This window comes from Mustelus asterias, chromosome 31 (genome assembly GCF_964213995.1).
Source record: "Mustelus asterias chromosome 31, sMusAst1.hap1.1, whole genome shotgun sequence".
Classification (NCBI taxonomy): Eukaryota; Metazoa; Chordata; class Chondrichthyes; order Carcharhiniformes; family Triakidae; genus Mustelus; species Mustelus asterias.
Window position 1 is genome coordinate 5,596,453 of NC_135831.1, and position 21,962 is coordinate 5,618,414.

The following is a 21,962-nucleotide window of genomic DNA, read 5'->3' on the forward strand; positions in this document are numbered from 1 at the left end:
GATCAGGTTGTAATCTGACAAAAAAAATGTCAATGTGAGCAGTTCATAAAATACAGACTGACTTGTCATATGTTCCAAAAGGTCTCTGCATCAAATAGATTCAGTCTGTATTGGGGAGGGGGCTGTGTGCGAAAAGTACAGAGTGACATGCAGTTCCACTCATTAACTCAGCAAGCTTCAGGTTAAATAAATATTTGTATGATGAAATGAGATCAAAGAACTGACCTGCCAATCACTTAGAGATGTCCAATTAGCTCCAGTGCAAGGGGCAGGGCTCACGTCACCCTGTACAAAAACCCCATAAAGAACCAGAGAGGACTTTGGACTTTCAGAGCCTGGTCTGACAATGCAGCTTTTTGCAGATCCTTTATTGAATGGTGCCCTGGCATTGATTGGCATGGTGACGTGCCTTTGCTACCTTGTTAAGTACAGTTGGGAGATTCTGGTTGGTATCAGGCTTTATGTCCTCGCCAGGTTTTGGAGGGTAAATCTGAAGTCCTACGGGGAATGGGCTGGTAAGGTTGTGGTTTATTTTCTGCTCTTATTTTCTTCTTGTCTCCTTTTTGCTGTTGATTGTCTTGTGGGTTGTAAGCTCACTGCCGCAGTCGCTTCCCACCATCCCGCATGGCAGACACTTGCACACAGACCTAAACTGTGAAATCTGCATCATAACTGAGGCCGAATATGGCCTCCTGATACCCCCCCCCCCCCACCCGCCGTTCTCCCACACCACCATCTGCATGCACGTGCCGGGTACCAGAGAAAGAGTTTCTGAGTAGTGATCAGAATGGGAAGTGCTGGTTGATACTCCCTCCTGGAGTTAGGACAGAATGGCACGTAACTAAGGAATGTGTGAGTTTGATGTTATGCATAGCTATCTGCGTATGGTGTGGTTGTATTGGGGAGATTCTCTGACATTCTGATTCCCAAAACTCCACTTTGGAAGTCGCTTTGATGGAACCGAAATAACAATTTTGCTGTACCTCTTTGCACATGCAAACTAAGCAGTAATTTGTGACTCCCTTGCAATGATCCCCAATTTGATCTCAGCCCAGGGAGCACTGCAATGTTCCAGTGTTAGAAACTGTGTGGCTCTGTCTCTCTCGTGCCATGGTTTAAAACCTTATTTCAAAGATTTGACTAAAATCGATGCTGATACTCCCAGTTGCTGTACAAGAGTTCAGCTCTGTATGAGTGGCCATCATTTGAATGAGAAGTTAAACCTTGAGATCCCGTCTATTCTTCAGGGTGGGCGTTGAAGGTTGTGTGACGTTATTTGAAGGAGAGCAGGGGAGTTTTCCTGCAGTGCCCTGGATAACAATTGTCCTTTCACGGGTTCCCTGATTCCTGATTGTTGGACCGTACGGTGCGCCACATTGCCTCCGTCGCTATGTGGAACATGAGAACATCATTGGGTGTAAACTGCTTTGGGATGTCCTGTGATTGTGCAAGGTGCCACAGAATTCTAAGTCCTCTTTCCCATCAGGTCATAATGCTCCTTGGTTTGGGGGGGAGGAAGGGAATGGGGGAAGGAGGAGCCTCCAGTTTGCTGTTGGGAAATTGTGGATATTGGGAATGGTTTTTGGAAGAGAATTATGATCTGCTATGTTACCTCTGACGCTGAAGAGCCTGCCACTGGTGGTTGGGTGGGGTCAGCCATAAAGTTCTAAAGTTAGAGAGGGGCTACTGTTCACTGTCTCTGCAATATTAGCTCACAGTGGCACGTGATCAGCCGTGTACACGGTCAAAGCTCCATTTCCTCATGGAGTTTATTTTTAAAGTTTTATTTTGTGTCACAAGTCGGCTTACATTAACACTGCAGTGAAGTTACTGTGAAAATCCCCTAGTCGCCACACTCCGGTGCCTGTTCGAGTAACACTGAGGGAGAATTTAGCATGGCCAATGCACCCTAACCAGCACGCCTTTCCGACTGTGGGGGGGAAACCGGAGCACCCGGAGGAAACCCATGAAGACATGGGGTGAACGTGCAAACTCCGCACTGACACTGACCCAAGCTGGGAATTGAACCCGGTTCCCTGGCGCTGCGAGGCAGCAGCGCTAACCACTGTGCCATCGGGTGGCTCCCAATTTGGAGTTTTCCCAGTCAGGAATTTCAAACATGGCATTCTTTCAACCTGGCAATCAGATAATGGAAGCTAAATATTCAGATTAAAATTTTAAAAGGCTAGAGGCATTGATTCTAATTTGCATTTCATGCATCTGAATGTTGGGACCACCGGGTGGGGGCAACTCTGCAAAGCCTGCACTGTCCTTGCCAGAGATTCTCACAAGCAGCTCCCTTGGATGTGTTTCTGGATAGCGATCAGAGCAGGGACTTTTGGCTGGTCTTCCCAGGCGGGTGGCTGAAGGACTTTGATCTAAAATGCTTGGCAAGGAGAAGGTGAGACTAAAAGAAATAATTTTCACGTAGCTTGTTGAATTAAGTTCAAGAAATTATTGAAACAAATCACTTCTGTTGTTTCAATCTTGATTCCTGAAGTTATCAAATCTCCAGAATTAAAAAAAAATCTTGCAATTATCAGTAAATTAACACTGCTGCCTCACAGCGTCAGGGACCTGGGTTCGATTCCTGGCTTGGGTCACTGTCTGTGCGGAGTCTACATGTTCTCCCCGTGTCTGCGTGGGTTTCCTCCGGTTTCCATTCTTGGATTGGGGAGTGGGAGACTCTTTGCCATCCCTGTGCATTGTGAATTACTGCGCAACATCTCTAAATGACCTGGGACGCTTGCATTTATATTCTTCCATCTCCGATTCTGGCCTTTTTCTGTGCGTTTTACAGGTGTTGATTTTACTTCTTTAGTGTCAACAATTGGGGTGGGGCACTGCTGCCTCACAGCGCCAACGGTTTGATTCCCGACTTGGGTCACTGTCTGTCTGTGTGGAGTTTGCATGTTCTTCCCCCGTGTCTGCGTGGGTTTCCTCCCACAGTCCAAAGATGTGTGGGTTAGGTGGATTGGCCAAGATAAATTGACCCTTTGTGTCAGGGGGACCAGCGGGGTAAATACATGGGGTTATGGGGATAGGGCCTCGGTGGGATTCTGGTTGGTGCAGACTCAATGGAATGAATGACCTCCTTCTGCACTGCAGGAACTCTATGATAACAATGTTCACCTTGACTTTTCCCTGGCTTCTTTGATTGCAGAATGGCGTTTATAGTTCAAGCAAAAGTTTAAAGTATCAATGGTAGTTATGAGCAGACTACCAGCACCTCTACCAGAAAGAAGCTTGCCTGGCCATACCGAGGTGACCTGGGTTCCAGATAATTTTGCCATTGCTTCTGGTTGGTAAAGTCAGAAATTCCCGTCAGTAGACATTTTCAGTTGGCAGGGTGCCGCAAGTTTTAAGTGCAATTTTATTTGATTTGCTCTTGAAGTTGGGTATCGCTGGCTAGGCCAGCGTTTATTGCTCATCCCTAATTGCCCTTGAGAAGGTGGCAGTGAGGCACTAATGGCCATTTAGCAAAGTTTAATAATGTGAGTTGGGAAAAAGGCAGACACCTGAAGCTCAATGGTGTGTAGCGTGTATGACTGCATCTTTTGTAATTTTTTGGCTGTACGTTCTTGACTCTCAAGTGTTTGATTGTGTATTTGAAATCTCTTAGTAGAACCAATAGGACAGGTCTACAGATTTGTCTGTCTATAAAAGCAAATTTACATTCTTGACAATCCTACCACATTTAAATCGCTTGAGGATGTGGAATCTAGGATAGAAAACCACCCAAGACCATTTCCCTGATAAAACTGTCTCTGTGCTGGAGAGTGAAGTGCATACAGCTCCTCTGGCACACTCCCACACTCGGGCACTATCATAGAATCCCTACAGTACAGAAGGAGGCCCTTTGGCCCATTGAGTCTGTACTAACCACAACCCCACCCAGGCCCTATAAACTCGTTACCCTGCTAATCCCCCTGACACCAGGGTTAATTTAGCATGGCCAATCAACCTAACCTGCACATCTTTGGACTGTGGGAGGAAACCGGAGCACCCGGAGGAAACCCACGCAGACACGGGGAGAACATGCAGACGCCACACAGACAGTGACCCAAGGCTGGAATTGATCCTGGGACCCTGGCATTGTGAGGCAGCAGTGCCAACTGTTGTGTCACCGTGCCGCCCACAACCAGATTCTGGAGTCACATGTAGGCCAGACCAGGTAAGGATGGCAGATTTCCTTCCCAAAGGATAAGAGATGGTTTTTCCAGCAATCGGCAATGGTTTCATGGTCATCAGTAGATTCTTAATTCTAGATATCTTTTTGTGAATTCAAATTTATAAAGAGAAACAAATGGATCTGAGATGTATTTGTCAGTATGTATAAAGATCATGGGCTTGAGTCCAGAATCCCGGCTGCCAGAGCAAGTACTCCGAGAACTTGTTGGGTGAGATGTTAAACTAGGAAGTTCCTGTCTTCCTCTTCCGTGCACTAGTGTGGGAACAAACCAGGGCAGTTTTGTCACCATTGTCTTGGTGAATATTTGTTCCTCAACCAAATTGGCACATTATTGTTTGTGGGAGCTTCTAACCCCTAGAGGACTGCATTTGCCAAGGTTTTTAACACGTTACAGAGTAACTGAGATAAGCAACCAGGCTTGCAAAATAGTGACATTGTGGGGATGGGGGGAGTGCAAGGGGGGGAAATCCAAATGGAGATGAGGAGCACCACTATCTTGAGGCACGATGAGTGGGGAAACTATTGGTTTTAACATGGTGAGTCAATGCAGACTCGATGGGCCAAATGGCCTCTTTCTGCACTGTAGGGATACTATGAATAGAGAGGGAGAAGACGGACTGTATTGAAGGTTAGGAAGACCAAAGTGGGGGGTAGGGATATGGTATTCAGCAAGAAAGAAAAATAGTGATTTGGTCGCTTGGGTAGTACAGAACTTGACTAGAGATGTTGCTGAAACTTTTCCTCTTGTGCACATCTGGGCAAATGCAAGAATGCTGAGTGACAATTTTTACAGGCTCCCCAAGCTCTTGGATATTTGGATCCTATTCCTTTTTGTTTTCAGAGAATGAATATGCACATTGCTACTAGCGAACTCAAATCTGCTCTGTTGCAAACTCAAACTGGTTGTTAACGTATCTCTTGGGATTGTTCAACCATGTTGCTATTTATGAGATTGTATCTAACAGTAGATGTGTTTATTCATTCGTGGGACACGGGCGTCGCTGGCTGGCCAACATTTATTGCCCATCATTAGTTCCCCGAGGGCAGTTGAGAGTCAACCACATTGGCTGTGGCTCTGGAGTCACATGTAGGCCAGACCAGGTAAGGATGGCAGATTTTCTTCCCTAATGGACATTAGTGAACCAGATGGGTTTTTTCGACAATGGGTCATCAGTAGATTCTTAATTCCAGATTTAAAAAAAAATTGAATTCCAATTCCACCATCTGTCGTGGCGGGATTCGAACCCCAGGTCCCCAGAACATGAGCTGAGTTGCTGGATTAATAGTTTAGCGATAATACCACCAGGCCTCGCTGGTTTGAATCCAGTCTGTACTCGCTGCCTATCCTGAATGGTCACAGGAACATGTTGATTCAGTCAGCCAATCGTTGGAACATACCACTTAAGTGGCATCTTTGCTCAAGCTCAGGGAACCCATGGTTTCCTGTGTTTTCTCCATGGCAACGCCTCAGCCAGTCAGGGCCATTTGCCCGATTTGTTTGGCATTCTGGATGAGTGCTCGATGAGCAGCTCAGGCAATCCGTCTCGTTTTTAGTAATTGTACGTTAATATAATCTTTAATCAGTTATTTTTTCCAGTTGTCACAGGTGCCACCTCTGGGATTGGAAAAGCCTACGCTCATGAGGTAATGCAGAATCTCCATCTTACTCTTGAGGTATTGTCAATATTAATAGAATGGTTATAGCCATCATGCCTTTGTGGGCTCTTTGGCAGAGCTTTCCAATTAATCTCGTTACCCTGCTCTTTATTCACTTTTTAAAATATAATTGAACATTACAGAGATGGATTTAGTTTATGTTTTATACATTTCATCAAATCCCTACCCTGGAGAAGAGGCCATTTGGCCCATTGAGTCTGAGATAATCTCTGCATATCTTACCCAGGCCCTCTTCCCTGCCCTATCCCCGTAACCCTGCATGTTTCCCACGGCTAATCCCCCTACATGTCTTTGGACTGTGGGAGGAAACCGGAGCACCTGGAGGAAACCCACGCAGACACGGGGAGAACGTGCAGACTCCGCACAGACAGTGACCCAAGCCGGGAATCGAACCCGGGTCCCTGGCGATGTGAGGCAGCAGTGTTAACCACTGTGCCGCCCATTGCATTAGTGCTTTTGGTATCTCCAGACTGGATCATTGGTCTCCTGGCAGACCTGCCACCTTCTGTAAACTTGTGGTCATCCTAAAACTCTGCTGCCTGTACCTTAACTTGCGTCAAGTCCCTTACTCCTGTGCTTGCTGACCTGTTTCTGATCCTACAGTTTTAAAACTCTTAACCTTGTGCACAAATCCTTCCACGACCTTGCCTCTTTCCTATCTCTTTTTATAACCTCTTGCTCTGCAACTCTCTCTCTTCCAACTGGCCTGCTGCACATGCTGCATTTTCTCTGCCTGACCATTGGCAGCCATGCCTTCAGCTATATCCTTTCCAAAGCTCTCCTCCTGTTGAACTTGTCTCTTTAACCAAATGTTTGGTCCCCTCCTATCCCTGTATTTGACTGGCTTTCAAATTCTGTTTTGACAATGTTCCTGAGAAGTGCCTTGGAATGTTTTGTCATTCTAAAGGCACTACATAAAGGCAGGATGTTGTTGCATTTCACAAGTTCAGTCCCCCACCCACGCCAAAAGTTTTTCTCTGCCTTTGAAGGAGTTGGGTCCTGCGAGGGCACAGATCCACTCTTAACAAAGAATAATACAGCACAGGATCACGCCCTTCGGCCCACCATGCCTGCGCCGATATGCGGTTTCCATCTCTCTGATCGCCTCCCATTCATGCGCCTATTAAGATACACTTTGAACGTTGCTAATGTGCCTGCTTCCACCACCTCCACTGGCAGTGCGTTCAGGCACCCACCACCCTCTGCATGAAAACCTTCCCCCGCACGTCTCCCTCAAACTTTCCCCCTCTCACCTTGAACTTGTGTCCACTTGTAATTGATCCTTCCACCCTGGGAAAAAGCCTCTGACGATCCACCTTGTCAATGCCTCTCGTGGCTTTGCCGACTTCTATTGGGTCGACTCTCAGCCTCCGTTTTTCCAGTGAAGCCAACCTCTCCTCGTAGTCAACAGCCTCGAGACCAGGCAACATCCTGGTGAACCTTCTTTGCGCTCTCTCCAAAGCATCTGGTAATGTGGTGACCAGAACTGCACGCAATACTCCAAAATGCAGCCTATCCAATGTATACAGCTCATAGAATCATAGAAACCCTACAGTGCAGAAAGAGGCCATTTGGCCCATCGAGTCTGCACCGACCACAATCCCACCCAGGCCCTACCCCCATATCCCTACATATTTACCCCGCTAATCCCTCTAACCTACGCATCTCAGGACTCTAAGGGGCAATTTTTAGCATGTCCAATCAACCTAACCCGCACATCTTTGGACTGTGGGAGGAAACCGGAGCACCCGGAGGAAACCTATGCAGACACGAGGAGAATGTGCAAACTCCACACAGACAGTGACCCAAGCCGGGAATCGAACCCGGGTCCCTGGAGCTGTGAAGCATCAGTGCTAACCACCGTGCCGCCCCTATGTTATGTTATGTTACCGTGCTGTAACATAACTCTCACCAACTTTTATACTCAATGCTCCGGCCGATGAAGGCAAACATACTGTCTGTCTCCTTGACCACCTTATCCACCTGTGTTGATCACCATCCTCCAGTTCTTATCAATTCCTCTCGGTTGAACCCAGCCAAAGGGAGTTTAATAGTTCGGATATCCACTGGAGAGGAATTGGAACAGTGGGAATGGGAAGCTCTAAAAATACTTGGTGCAGCCGTGATGCCCCCAGTGTCCTGGCTGATGTACTTCAGCAGAGATGGTAACTGAGATCTGTCTGATCCATTTGTCTCCGCATCGTACCAGGGCAGAGAACTCCTAGTTTTCTTCTACTCAGACATCGTGTTATCCGATTACAGCCAGATCTCTCCATGCTGCTCAATTTGGCCAGTGCGTGGTCTTTACCAACGCGTGGGGCACTCGATTAATGCATTTCTTTTCCTGATTCTCAGCTGGCAAGAAGAGGTCTCAATGTGGTGCTGATCAGCCGCTCACTGGAAAAGCTGCGAGCCACAGCAGAGGAAATAGGTGAGAACCATAGGAGATTCCCACAGCAGGCCGTCGCTGAGCACAATGTGTCTGCTTACTTTACCCGGCAGTGGTCAGACGGGTGACGAGGTGAGCCTATTGCACTGGGGGCGTGCCTGCGATCGTGATTTGTCATTGGCTGGGATGGAGTGAAGGTCAGGGCAGCCAATGAGGTTAAGCCGAGACTCAACCTGATGCAATTTTTCAAAGCCATCTGAACCTTTTGGCTAAGATGAAGCGTTAGATCAAGCCCGGGGAGGGGAAGGATCCATCAGCCTGGATCTTGTTTGATCGCGACCAAGGTGGGATGCAAGATCCTTGCCTTGTCAGCTTGGATCTGGTTTGTCCCTCGTGTGGGGACCATGATTGGACTTAATTTGAATTGGCTTTTTTGATTAGAAATAAAGTACATAGGTGAAGGGGCCAATTTAAAAAATAAATTCAAAACTGACCCCACTGCGTAGCCCCTATTTGGGCACAGGAGCTGGGTCATGGTGTTATTTCTGCATTATTCCTGCTGATCAAGAGTAACAAAAGGTTATAAAGGTGGCGCAGTGGTTAACGCTTCTGCCTCACAGCGCCAGGGACCCGGGTTCGATTCCTGGCTTGGGTTACTGTCTGTGCGGAGTCTGCATGTTCTCACCATGTTGGCGTGGGTTTCTCCCGGGTGCTCCGGTTTCCTCCCACAGTTCGAAAGACGGGCTGGTTAGGATGCATTGGTCGTGCTAAATTCTCTCAAATGTACCCGAACAGGCGCCGAGTGCGGCGACCAGGGGATTTTCGCAGTAACTTCATCGAATCACTATCGTGCAGAAGGAGGCCATTCGGCCCATCGAGCCTGCACCGACCACAATCCCACCCAGGCCCTATTCCCGTAACCCCACATATTTGCCCTGCTAATCCCCTGACACCCGGGCCAATTTAGCATGGCCAATCCACCTAACCCGCACATCTTTGGACTGTGAGAGGAAACCAGAGCACCCGGAGGAAACCCAGGCAAACACTGAGAACTTGCAAACTCCACACGGTCAGTGACCTGAGACCGGAATTGAACCCGGGTCCCTGGCGCTGTGACACAGCGGTGCTAACCACTGTGCCGCCCCTAACACAATGCAGTATTAATGTCAGCTTGCTTGTGAGACTAACTTAAACTTTAATTAGCCCCTACTCCTGGGTTACAGAGGGGTTAAAAATCAGCCATGCTTCCACTGTTCACCATCCAATGAGCGCTGACTGCAACTGGATGATGGTCCTGTCTGTCGAATTGTACCCAAGGCAGCACTTTGTGACAAAGCACCCGTTTGAGGGTCAGTGTCTCTGGGAGAGGAGGGGAGATTCCTTTGCTCCAAGAGTTCACATCTGCCTTGCACTCACTGGTATTCTTAAAAATTATTTCATGGGATGTGAATGTCGCCGGCAAAGCCAGCATTTGCTGTCCATGTCTAATTGCCCTCACGCAGGTGATAATGAGTCCACTTCTTTGAATTGCTACTGTCCACCTGACGCTGGCACACCCAAAGTTGGGGAGGGAGTGCCAAGAATTTCACCCCACAACAGTGATGGAACAGTGTCCCATATCAGGATGGTGTGTGGCTTTGAGAAGGACTTGCAGGTGTTCCCAAGCATCGCTCCTTGGGTGGTAGAGGTGTGGGTTTAGATGGTGCTGTTGAATGAGCTTGGTGAGTTGCATCTTCAATGAAAACCTCAGAAATTAATGGTTGCACATCACTTAATAAAATAATTCCTGCCATACAGGAGGCCATTTGGCCCATCAAGTCTGTACCGACCACAATTCTCCACCCCCCCGTCCCGCCCGATTCCTGTAACCCTCATTTACCCTACTAGTCCCCCTGACATTAGGGTCAATTTAGCATGGCCAATCCACCTAACCTACAAATCTTTGGACTGTGGGACGAAACCAGAGCACCCGGAGGAAACGCATGCAGACACGGGGAGAAAGTAGACAGTCACCCGCGGCCAGAATTGAACCTGGGTCCCTGGCGCTGTGAGGCAGCAGTGCTAACCACTATGCCACTATGCCAGTAAGAAGTTTAACAACACCAGGTTAAAGTCCAACAGGTTTATTTGGTAGCAAAAGCCACACAAGCTTTCGAGGCTCTAAGCCCCTTCTTCAGGTGAGTGGGAATTCTGTTCACAAACAGAATTTATAAAGACACAGACTCAATTTACATGAATAATGGTTGGAATGCGAATACTTACAACTAATCCAGTCTTTAAGAAACAAAACAATGGGAGTGGAGAGAGCATCAAGACAGGCTAAAAAGATGTGTATTGTCTCCAGACAAGACAGCCAGTGAAACTCTGCAGGTCCACGCAACTGTGGGAGTTACAAATATTGTGACATGAACCCAATATCCCGGTTGAGGCCGTCCTTGTGTGTGCGGAACTTGGCTATCACTATGCCAACCATGGAGACAGGACTGCAGTGTGGGAAAAGAAAACATTTGCTATTGCGGTTAAAACTTAACGTTTTAAAACAATTGAAGTGCTCTGAAAAAGGATTATTTGACGCAAACCTGGCTGTATCTTTTCATGCATTTTCCCCCAATTCACAGTCCACACTCAGCTGAAAGGAATGATATTGTGCTAGGGTAAGAATCCTACTTCTCACAGGTTGGCTTTTGGTTCAAAGCTGCTAGGCCCCAGCTGGGGTTTGGTGTACAATTCCAGACTGCCCAATTTCGGGAGGGTGCAGAGAATTTCCACAATCTCAGCAGAAGTATAGGAGTTCCATTTATGTGGAAAAGCTGGAATCATTCATCTCAGCGAGGAAATTAGATTGAGATTTATCGACTGTTGATTTGATTTATTGTTGCCACATGTATACAGTGAAAAGTATTGTTTCTTGTGCGCTATACAGACAAAGCATACCATTCATAGAGAAGAAAACGAGGGAGTGCAGAATGTAGTGTTACAGTCATAGCTAGGGTGTAGAGAAAGATTAACTTAATGTGAGGTAGGTCCATTCAAAAGTCTGTCGGGAGCAGGAAAGAAGCTATTCTTGAGTCGGTTGGTACATGACCTCCGACTTTTGTATTTTTGTTTTCCCGACGGAAGAAGATGGAAGAGAGAATGTCCGGGGTGCGTGGGGACCTTGATTATGCTGGCTGCTTTTCTGAGGCAGCGGGGAGTGCAGACTGTCAATGGGAGGCTGGTTTGCGTGATGGACTGGGCTACATTCATGACTTTTTGTAGTTCCTTGCGGTCTTGGGCAGAGCAGGAGCCATACCGAGCTGTGATACACCCAGAAAGAATGCTTTCTATGGTGCATCTGTAAAAGTTGGTGAGTCGTTGCTGACATGCTGAATTTCCTTAGTCTTCTGAGAAAGTAGAGATATTCGAAGTTTTGACGTCATTTGAGTAAATCATGTGAAACTGTTCCCTGATGCAGCGGGGTCAGTAACTGGAGGTCACAGATTTTAGGTGATTAAGTAAAAGAACGAGGGTTAAGTGACAATTTATTATATTCTAAAATGCACTGCCTGAAAGAAGTAGATTCAGTAGAACTTTGAAACCTGATGCTTGAAGGGGCAAATGTTGCAGAGTCATGGGGAAAGAACAAGAGCGACACAGTGGTTCGCATTGCTGCCTCACAATGCCAGGGACCCGGGTTCAATTCCGGCCTCGGGTCACTGTCTATGTGGAGTTTGCACGTTCTCCCTGTGCCTGCATGGGTTTCCTCCGGTTTCCTCCCACAGTCCAAAGATGTGCGGGTTAGGTGGATTGGCCGTGCTAAATTGACCGTAGTGACAAGGGGATTGGCAGGGGAAAAATGTCGGGTTACGAGAATAGGGCCTGGGTGGGATTGTGGTCGGTGCAGACTCGATGGGCCGAATGGCCTCCTTCTGCATTGTAGGGATTCTATGAAAATTGCCCCTTAGTGTAGGTTAGATAGATTAACCATGGGAAATGTGGGTTACAGGGATGGGATTGGGGAGATGGCCTGGGTAAGATTTGTCAGTTGGTGCAGACTGGATGGGCCAAATGGCCTCTTCTGCACTGTAAGGATTCTATGAAAGGGTGTGAGACTAGGTACAGAGCATGCTGAATGGCCTCCTTCTGTTCTGTATCATTGTGTGTTTGGGTGAGCGGGCATGTGGGGTGATCCTGGAACCCTGTGTGATGACAACTTGTTCCTTTCTGAATAATTGCAGAACAGCAGCATCGGAAGAAAACTAAGATCATTCAGGCCAACTTCACTTCTGGTGCTGAAATCTATGGACCAATCGAGGCGGCGCTGAAGGACCTGAACATCGGAATCCTGGGTAACCTCAATGCCTTCCCCACATTTAGACTTGAGGAAATGTAAGAAACATCAAAGACTGAAGAAAGGGGGTTTAATGTAGATGATCTAATCTGGTGTTTTTTAAAAAAAGTGTTCATCAGGTAATTTACACAGAATGATCATCAATTCAAGTTTAATTAGTTTTACTTCACATCAGTATCATGGGGGACTGGGAAAGTGAGAGACAAGACCACTGTGGGTGGCACAGTGGTTAGCAGTGTGACCACACAGCGCCAGGAACTCGGTTTCAATTCTGGCCTCGAGTGACTGTCTGTGCAGAGTTTGCATGTTCTCCCCGTGTAGGCGTTTGTTTTCTCCGGGTGCTCTGGTTTCCTCCTACAGTCCCAAGATGTGCAGGTTAGGTCGATTGGCCATGCTGAATTGCCCCTTAGCGTCAGGGGGATGAGCAGGGTGAATACATGGGGTTGTGGAGATAGGGCCTGGCTGGGATTGTTGTTGGTGCAGGCTCGATGGGCCGAATGGTGGCCTCCTGCACTGTAGGGATTCTATGAAGTTGATGGGTACAGTCAGTAATAGAAGCCAGTGGAAGAGGTCAAAGAGCTGGACATGTGGGTTCCGTTCTAATTTGTGATTTTCCTTGTTTCAGTGAACAATGTTGGGAAAACGTACCAGGTGCTCCCGTGTTACTTTCTTGATGTCGAAGATGTTGAAAAGGTATAGTACGCTGCTTCAGATCTGCCATTCTCCACCTCTTAATTCATGCTGCTCCTGAGGGCAGTTTTCTGTGGTCAGTCAGAATACTCACCTCAGGAAGTTGGCATGTAAATCACCCTCTTGTGGTTATAAAAGGCAAATGTTTGATTTGATTTATTATAGTCACATATATTGGGATATAGTAAAAGTATTGTGTCCTGTGCGCTATACAGACAAAGCATACTGTTCATAGAGTACATAGGGGAGAAGGATTTGATTTATTATTGTCACATGTATTGGGATACAGTGAAAAGTATTGTTTCCTGCACGCTATACAGACAAAGCATACCGTTCATAGAGAAGGAAAGGAGAGAGTGCAGAATGTAGTGTTACAGTCATAGCTAGGGTGTAGAGAAAGATCAACTTAATGCAAGGTAAGTCCATTCAAAAGATGGCAGCAGCAGGGAAGAAGCTGTTCTTGAGTCGGTTGGTACCTGACCTCAGACTTTTGTACCTTTTTCCCGATGGAAGAAGGTGGAAGAGAGAATGTCCGGGGTGCGTGGGGTCCTAAATTATGCTGGCTGCTTTTCCGAGGCAGCGGGCATAGAACATAGAACATAGAACATAGAACATTACAGCGCAGAACAGGCCCTTCGGCCCACGATGTTGCACCGACCAGTTAAAAAAAAAAAAACTGTGACCCTCCAACCTAAACCAATTTCTTTTCGTCCATGAACCTATCTACGGATCTCTTAAACGCCCCCAAACTAGGCGCATTTACTACTGATGCTGGCAGGGCATTCCAATCCCTCACCACCCTCTGGGTAAAGAACCTACCCCTGACATCGGTTCTATAACTACCCCCCCTCAATTTAAAGCCATGCCCCCTCGTGCTGGATTTCTCCATCAGAGGAAAAAGGCTATCACTATCCACCCTATCTAAACCTCTAATCATCTTATATGTTTCAATAAGATCCCCTCTTAGCCGCCGCCTTTCCAGCGAAAACAATCCCAAATCCCTCAGCCTCTCCTCATAGGATCTCCCCTCCATACCAGGCAACATCCTGGTAAACCTCCTCTGCACCCTCTCCAAAGCCTCCACATCCTTCCTGTAATGTGGGGACCAGAACTGCACACAGTACTCCAAGTGCGGCCGCACCAGAGTTGTGTACAGTTGCAACATAACGCTACGACTCCTAAATTCAATCCCCCTACCAATAAACGCCAAGACACCATATGCCTTCTTAACAACCTTATCTACTTGATTCCCAACTTTCAGGGATCTATGCACACATACACCTAGATCCCTCTGCTCCTCCACACTATTCAAAGTCCTCCCGTTAGCCCTATACTCAACACATCTGTTATTCCTACCAAAGTGAATTACCTCACACTTCTCCGCATTAAACTCCATCCGCCACCTCTCGGCCCAACTTTGCAACCTGTCTAAGTCTTCCTGCAAACTACGACACCCTTCCTCACTGTCTACCACACCACCGACTTTGGTGTCATCAGCAAATTTGCTAATCCACCCAACTATACCCTCATCCAGATCATTAATAAATATTACAAACAGCAGTGGCCCCAAAACAGATCCCTGAGGTACACCACTTGTAACCGCACTCCATGATGAATATTTACTATCAACCACCACCCTCTGTTTCCTATCCGCTAGCCAATTCCTGATCCAATTTCCTAGATCACCCCCAATCCCATACATCTGCATTTTCTGCAGAAGCCTACCATGGTGAACCTTATCAAACGCCTTACTAAAATCCATATATACCACGTCCACTGCCTTGCCCCCATCCACCTCCTTGGTCACTTTCTCAAAAAACTCAATAAGGTTAGTAAGGCACGACCTACCTGCCACAAAACCATGCTGACTATCACCTATCAATTCATTACTCTCCAAATAACTATAAATCCTATCCCTTATAATTTTTTCCAACATCTTGCCGACAACAGAAGTGAGACTCACCGGTCTATAATTCCCGGGGAAGTCTCTGTTCCCCTTCTTAAACAATGGGACAACATTCGCTAACCTCCAATCTTCTGGTACTATACCAGAGGCCAACGACGACCTGAAGATCAGAGCCAGAGGCTCTGCAATCACTTCTCTTGCCTCCCAGAGAATCCTTGGATAAATCCCATCCGGACCAGGGGATTTATCTATTTTCAGACCCTCCAGAATATCCTGCACATCCTCCTTATCAACTGTAATACTGTCTATTCTACTCCCTTGCAACCCAGTGTCCTCCTCAGCTATATTCATGTCCCCTTGCGTGAACACCGAAGAGAAATATTGGTTCAATGCTTCACCAATCTCCTCCGGTTCCACACATAACTTCCCTCTGCCATCTATAACTGGCCCTAAACTTGCCCTAACCAACCTTCTGTTCTTGACATACCTATAGAACGCCTTAGGATTCTCTTTAACCCTATCCGCCAAAGTCTTCTCATGTCCCCTTTTAGCCCTTCTAAGCTCGCTCTTCAACTCCCTCTTAGCCAATCTAAAGCTTTCTAGTGCACTACCCGAGTGCTCACGTCTCATCCGAACATAAGCCTCCTTTTTCTTTTTAACCAACAAAGAAACTTTTTTGGTGCACCACGGTTCCCTAGCCCTACCAATTCCTCCTTGCCTGACAGGGACATACCTATCACAGACTCGCAGTAGCTGCTCCTTGAAAAAACTCCACATGTCGGACGTTCCCAGTCCCTGTAATCTCCTAGTCCAACCTATGTTTCCTAATTCTCTCCTAATAGCCTCATAATTACCCTTCCCCCAGCTAAAACCATTGGCCCGAGGTTCATGCCTATCCCTTTCCATCACTAAGGTGAACGTAACCGAATTGTGGTCACTATCACCAAAATGCACACCAACTTCCAAGTCTAGCACCTGGTCTGGCTCATTTCCCAGCACCAGATCCAATATAGCCTCACCTCTAGTTGGCCTGTCTACATACTGAGTCAAAAAACCTTCCTGCACGCTTTGAACAAAAACTGACCCCTCTAACGAGCTAGAGCTATAACAATTCCAGTCAATATTAGTCAAGTTAAAATCCCCCATAACAATTGCCCTATTACTTTCACTCCTAAGAAGGATTGACTCCGCAATCCTTTCCTCAACCTCTCTAGAACTTTTAGGAGGTCTATAAAAGACTCCCAACAGGGTGACCTCTCCTCTCCTATTTCTAATCTCCGCCCATACTACCTCAACAGATAAGTCCTCATCAAACCTCCTCTCTGACACTGTGATACAATCTCTGACCAATAATGCTACCCCTCCCCCTCTTCTACCTCCTTCCCTACTTCGACTAAAACATTTGAACCCCGGGACCTGCAGCATCCATTCCTGCCCCTGCTCTATCCATGTCTCTGAAATAGCCACAACATCGAAGTCCCAGGTACTGATCCACGCTGCAAGTTCACCCACTTTATTGCGAATACTCCTGGCATTGAAGTATACACATTTCAAACCTTGCTCCACCCCACCTCTGCAATGCCGTGCATTGCAGTCCCCATCCATGCATCCCTCACTTTCAGCCCCACTACTCAGGATCCCTCCCCCCCCCCGAATCAGTTTAAACCTCCCTGCATGGCCTTAGCAAATTTACCCCCCAGGATATTGGTCCCCTTCTGATTAAGGTGTAGACCATCCTTCTCATAGAGGTCACACCTTCCCCAGTACGAGCCCCAATTGCTTAAGTACCTGAACCCCTCCCTCCTGCACCATCCCCTCAGCCATGAATTCAAACCTTCCCTCTCCCTATTCCTCTCTAAACTATCCCGTGGTACAGGCAAGAGTCCAGAGATAACCACTCTGTCAGTCTTGGCCTTTAGTTTCCACCCCAACTCCATAAATCCCTGCCTAATATCCCCTTCCCCTATCCTCCCTATGTCGTGTGTCCCCACATGTACAATAACTTGTGGTTTATCTCCCTCCCCCCTAAGAGTCCTGAATACCCTGTCAGACACATCCCGGACCCCAGCCCCTGGTAGGCAACACACCAACCCTGAGTCCCTACCTTTAGTTCCGACCCTCCTATCTGTCTCCTTAATTGTGGAGTCCCCAATCACAAGGCCCAGTCTTTTACAGCCCCTAACCACCTGAGCTTTCTCACTCGGCTCACCCCCAGAGATCTGCTCTCTATGCTCAGTTGATTCCTCCTCAACTGTAGCCTCCAGCACCGAAAACCTATTATGGAGGGGAACCGCCCCAGGGGATTGTCTTCCCGATTGCTTCTTACCCCTCCTCCTGGCATTGACCCAAGCCTCATTTCTAGGAGTTACTATTTCTCTATAACTCCTATCAACTTCCACCTCCGCCTCCCGAATTATGCGGAGTTCCTCTACCTCCCCCTCCAGCTCCTTTACACGCTCCTCCAGAAGCTGCAATCTAATGCACTTCTTACAACTAAAATCTCCTGAAACACTACTGGATTTCCTCACCACATACATCCCACAGGAGATGCAGCATACTGCCTGAACTGCCATCCCTGAAGCCATTACCAGCAAGAAAAAAAGAAAACAAAAAACTTCCCCACACTTCCCCAACTGTCACTCTCCACTGCAGCCCGAGCAACACTCCCTCACTGAGACACCAACTGTCACACTCTACTGCAGCCCGAGCAGCACTCCCACACTGAGACACCAACTGTCACTCTCCACTGCAGCCCGAGCAACACTCATTGGCAGTAAACCAATTCAATGGGAGGCTGGTTTGCGTGATGGATTGGGCTACACTCACGACCTTTTGTAGTTTCTTGCGGTCTTGGGCAGAGCAGGAGCCATACCAAGCTGTGACACAACCAGAAAGAATGCTTTCCATGGTGCATCTGTAAAAGTTGGTGAGAGTCGTAGCTGACATGCCAAATTTCCTTAGTCTTCTGAGAAAGTAGAGGCGTTGGTGGGCTTTCTTAACTATAGCGTCGGCATGTGGAGATCAGGACAGGTTGTTGGTGATCTGGACACCTAAAAACTTGAAGCTCTCGACCCTTTCTACTTCGTCCCCATTGATGTAGACAGGGGCATGTTCTCCACTATGCTTCCTGAAGTCGATGACAATCCCTTTCGTTTTATTGGCATTGAGGGAGAGATTATTGTTGCCGCACCAGTTCATCAGATTCTCTATCTCACTCCTGAAATGAATTTGGATATTGTGCTGGTTTTGGGCCCTCCCTTGGCAGCAGATGGTCAAAGAACAAGTGTGGCATGGGGAAAACATTGCTCTGTGGGAGTGTTTCTTCTGGGGCTGGTCTTGCAGTTGCCAACTTGCCAGGGAGATCGGTGTGATCAATTTCCAGGAATATGTCCAACAGGCGTTGGCAACCCTAGCCAGGCCTGATGAAAGGGTCAGAGTGTACTGCAAAATAGCTTATGCATTGTGGAGAAATTCTCTACATGTGGCATCTGAAGTGTAAACAGGCCTTCATGTTTCCAATTGACCCGAGGGCCTACTAAAAGCATCTAGTCTCTAATTGATCTGAAAAAGGCCACATGCAGCGATGTGCAACTGAACCTTGGCAGCAGAGTACTGCATTGTGTGTTGCATGATGTAATGCCCCTCTCCTTGTGTCACACCATATCTGTATGTGCTTTTGAAAGAGCAGAGCACATCCCATTTTTAAACCAGGGCAGCATGCTATTGGGCCACCTCCGTTGGAAGAAAGAACGGTGGAGTTAACTTTTTTTTTTGATTCTGGAACAGCCAGGCTTAGTCCTTTCTGAGCTTTGTGTCCCTGGACAGTGATTCGGAGCAGTCGGGGGATGGTACTTTTGTACATTTGATCAAAGAATTGAGGGTGAATTAATGGTCAATTGTCTACTGACTCTTGCTTGTCGTGGGCTCACACATGTTGTTTGTCCATTCAGCAGGGTACCCGAGTGTTCCCACGAACCTCAGTGATATTAGGATGGGGTACACTGAGAAATGGAGGCCAATTTAAACAAAGGCACGTAAAATCGGGTGACTTAGAGAACTTTTACAAAGGATTTTTTGTTTTTATGTTTCAGGAAATTCTTGATATAATGAACTGCAATGTACTTTCTGTACTGATGGTAAGCATTCAAATATGAAGGCGTACTGTTTAGTTTTAAAGAGACGTTACTATTTTTGTTTGCCTTTTTTGAAGGGTTATACAATTGCCATTGCAGCGTAACATCTACAGCAGGAATCTTCCCTGGCTGAGGGGCAAAGAAGACCAGTTCTGGCTGTTACGAGCTCCAACCACCCAGAGAGTTGCTGCAGACTCGATGGGTCGAATGGCATCTTCTGGACTGTAGGATTCTGTGATTCTACCTGATGTGTCCGACATAGGATCACAACGCAGATCTTGCTGGGTGTGAGCCGCTTACAGAAAATCACCTCTAATATGGTACTAGTTAGATGTCAGACTTAGCTCAGTGGCTAAATTCCCACCCCAGACACTTGAGTACATCATTCTAGCCTGACTCACCCGGCGCAGTGCTGAGGCAGTGCTGCACTGTTGGAGGCTCCATCTTTCAAATTAGATGTTAATCCTGCCTGCCTCGAGGTGGATGGAACGCTCCTGCGGCATTATCTTAAAGAAGGGCAGTGGAGTTATCCCTGGTCAGTATTTATACAGCAACATCATCAAAACAGATTATCCGACCACTTATCCCCTTGCTGTTGGGGAGCTTACTTTGCATAAACTGGCGGCTGCATTTCCTAAACAGTGACTTCACTAATGTTTGGGCTCCTCTGTCTCCTCTAAGATACTCTTTTTGGTCACCAAACTGCAGTGCATTGGGGTTTCGAAACTGCAGCTTGTAGATATTGTTCACTTAAAGCTACACTGCAGAGTTGTACCAGCAGAGAGAGTTTGCAAAGCCAAAAGAGTCACGTCTCTTGGCAACGCAAGATGGCCACTGATGCTGTCTGCACCTTCGCACAGGTCTGTGTGTGTGCAGAATTCCAATTGCGTCACTCCATTGTGCCCAGTCTGCCAGTGCCTTCTGCACATGACATCAGTGATGTCCCCATGAACATCTGCCATCCTCCCTCTTCCGCCTCATGCCTTCATCCTGCACCATCCCACCTCTCCCAACTTGGGACTAAACTCACTGCCGGAGGCCCGAGTCCGACTGGGACCCCAACTTAGAAAACCAACCCCTCTCTGTGAGTAACAGGCACTCCAGCCAATCTACTACAATTAGAAATGAAAGGATATTGCCTTAACCACCGATATGAGCATCTTTGCTCCTGGCCACTGCCTCCTTTATCACTCACAGTGAAGCAAGCGCTAAACTGGAACTGTGTGTGCATCATGTTCGCAATAAATGCAGTCTTTACTTAAAGAAGCCATGTTGCACGTGCCTTTTGGTCTGTTTCTAGATCCAAATACAGCTTTGTGTGTCAAATTTTGATATCATTTCTGTGCAGTGTCTTACTGTGATAAATGGGGTCTATAAGTGCCAAGTTGTATTGCCAGGACTGTGTTGTGAGTAATATTCTTGCTAAGCCACAGGCGTGCATGGCCACGCAACAGCCCAGAAGTACCACACTAACCGTGTGTGTGGCCATACAGTGCATTTAAACAGTAGCAAACATTGGAAAAAACCGGTTGTGTACAACACCCAAATCTTAAAAATCTAAAATAGGCTCCCCTGTTCTCTTTGAATCAATTAATTTCAATAATTGTAACATTGGCTTATGCACGACCAAAATGGCATCTTATAGACTTTAATACTTCTATCTTGTGTAATGTTTAACTCATGCCTCTGTCCTCTTTGGTAGATGACCAGAATTGTTCTACCCCACATGTTGAAAAGGTATGACAGCAGATTCATTATTTGGGAGGTTACTTTATTACCTGTTTCACAGGACCTATTGCCTTCGGCCCCCCTAACTTTACATTTTTTCCGAGACCACCATTTTTCAGGTGCTTCTGAGGTCTTCCGCCTGCCTTGGAAGCACACAGCCCCTTGGTGAGCTGCCCAGGCTCTGAATTAGACAAATAGCATCAGGGCCTTGCTTGCCTGCTGTAAGGATTTAAGTTTAAAGTTTATTTATTAGTGTCACAAGTCGGCTTACATCAACACTGCAATGAAGTTACTGTGAAAATCCCCCAGTCGCCACACTCTGTTTGGGTAACACTGAGGGAGAATTTAGCACAGCCAATGCACCCTAACTAGCATGTTTTTCGTACTGTGGGGGGAACCCAGAGGAAACGCACGTCAACTCGGGGTGACTGTGCAGAGTCTGCCCAGACAGTGGCCCAAGCTTGGAATCGAACACAGGTCCCTGGCATTGTGGCACAGTGGTTAGCAGTGCTAACCACTGCCACCGTGCCACCTTAAGAGACTTTCTACAGCAAAATCATCAAGCTAGAGCTGCTGCTGGTAAGTGCGGGCTCAGTGCCTATGTTATAAAGGGGAAGTTGATCCCCCCTGAGAGCTAACACTTAACCACTCAGAGGATTACCTTGTCTCATCTGTTAGTGTGTGAGAAACAGTATGATCACAGCAACCTTTAGTGATTAAATCAAAATAACTACTTGAGATTCTCTTAAAATCAACAAACATTTTACTTAACTAACAACGAACAGGTTAAGTAAACTATTAACAAACCAAAAAACATTATTCTAATGGAGTGCTGTTTAGATAATTACAATTCCCACTTATTAGCAAAAAAAACATTCAACCAGGTTTGTGATCTTCCAGAGTCTTTCTTCTCTCTG

General features: G+C 46.9%; 1 protein-coding gene across 1 annotated transcript in view; it reads left to right on the forward strand.

Annotated features, from left to right (window-relative positions):
* The first annotated feature begins 309 nt into the window (after positions 1–309).
* Positions 310–21,962, forward strand: part of LOC144481670 (very-long-chain 3-oxoacyl-CoA reductase-like) — a 29,889-nt gene continuing 8,236 nt past the window's right edge. The window contains exons 1-7 of the mRNA XM_078200800.1: positions 310–515; positions 5,790–5,836; positions 8,225–8,300; positions 12,476–12,586; positions 13,214–13,281; positions 19,276–19,320; positions 21,020–21,054. Of these exons, the coding sequence (XP_078056926.1) occupies positions 347–515; positions 5,790–5,836; positions 8,225–8,300; positions 12,476–12,586; positions 13,214–13,281; positions 19,276–19,320; positions 21,020–21,054 (551 nt within the window). The 5' untranslated portion in view covers positions 310–346. The remainder of the gene's footprint in view (positions 516–5,789; positions 5,837–8,224; positions 8,301–12,475; positions 12,587–13,213; positions 13,282–19,275; positions 19,321–21,019; positions 21,055–21,962) is intronic.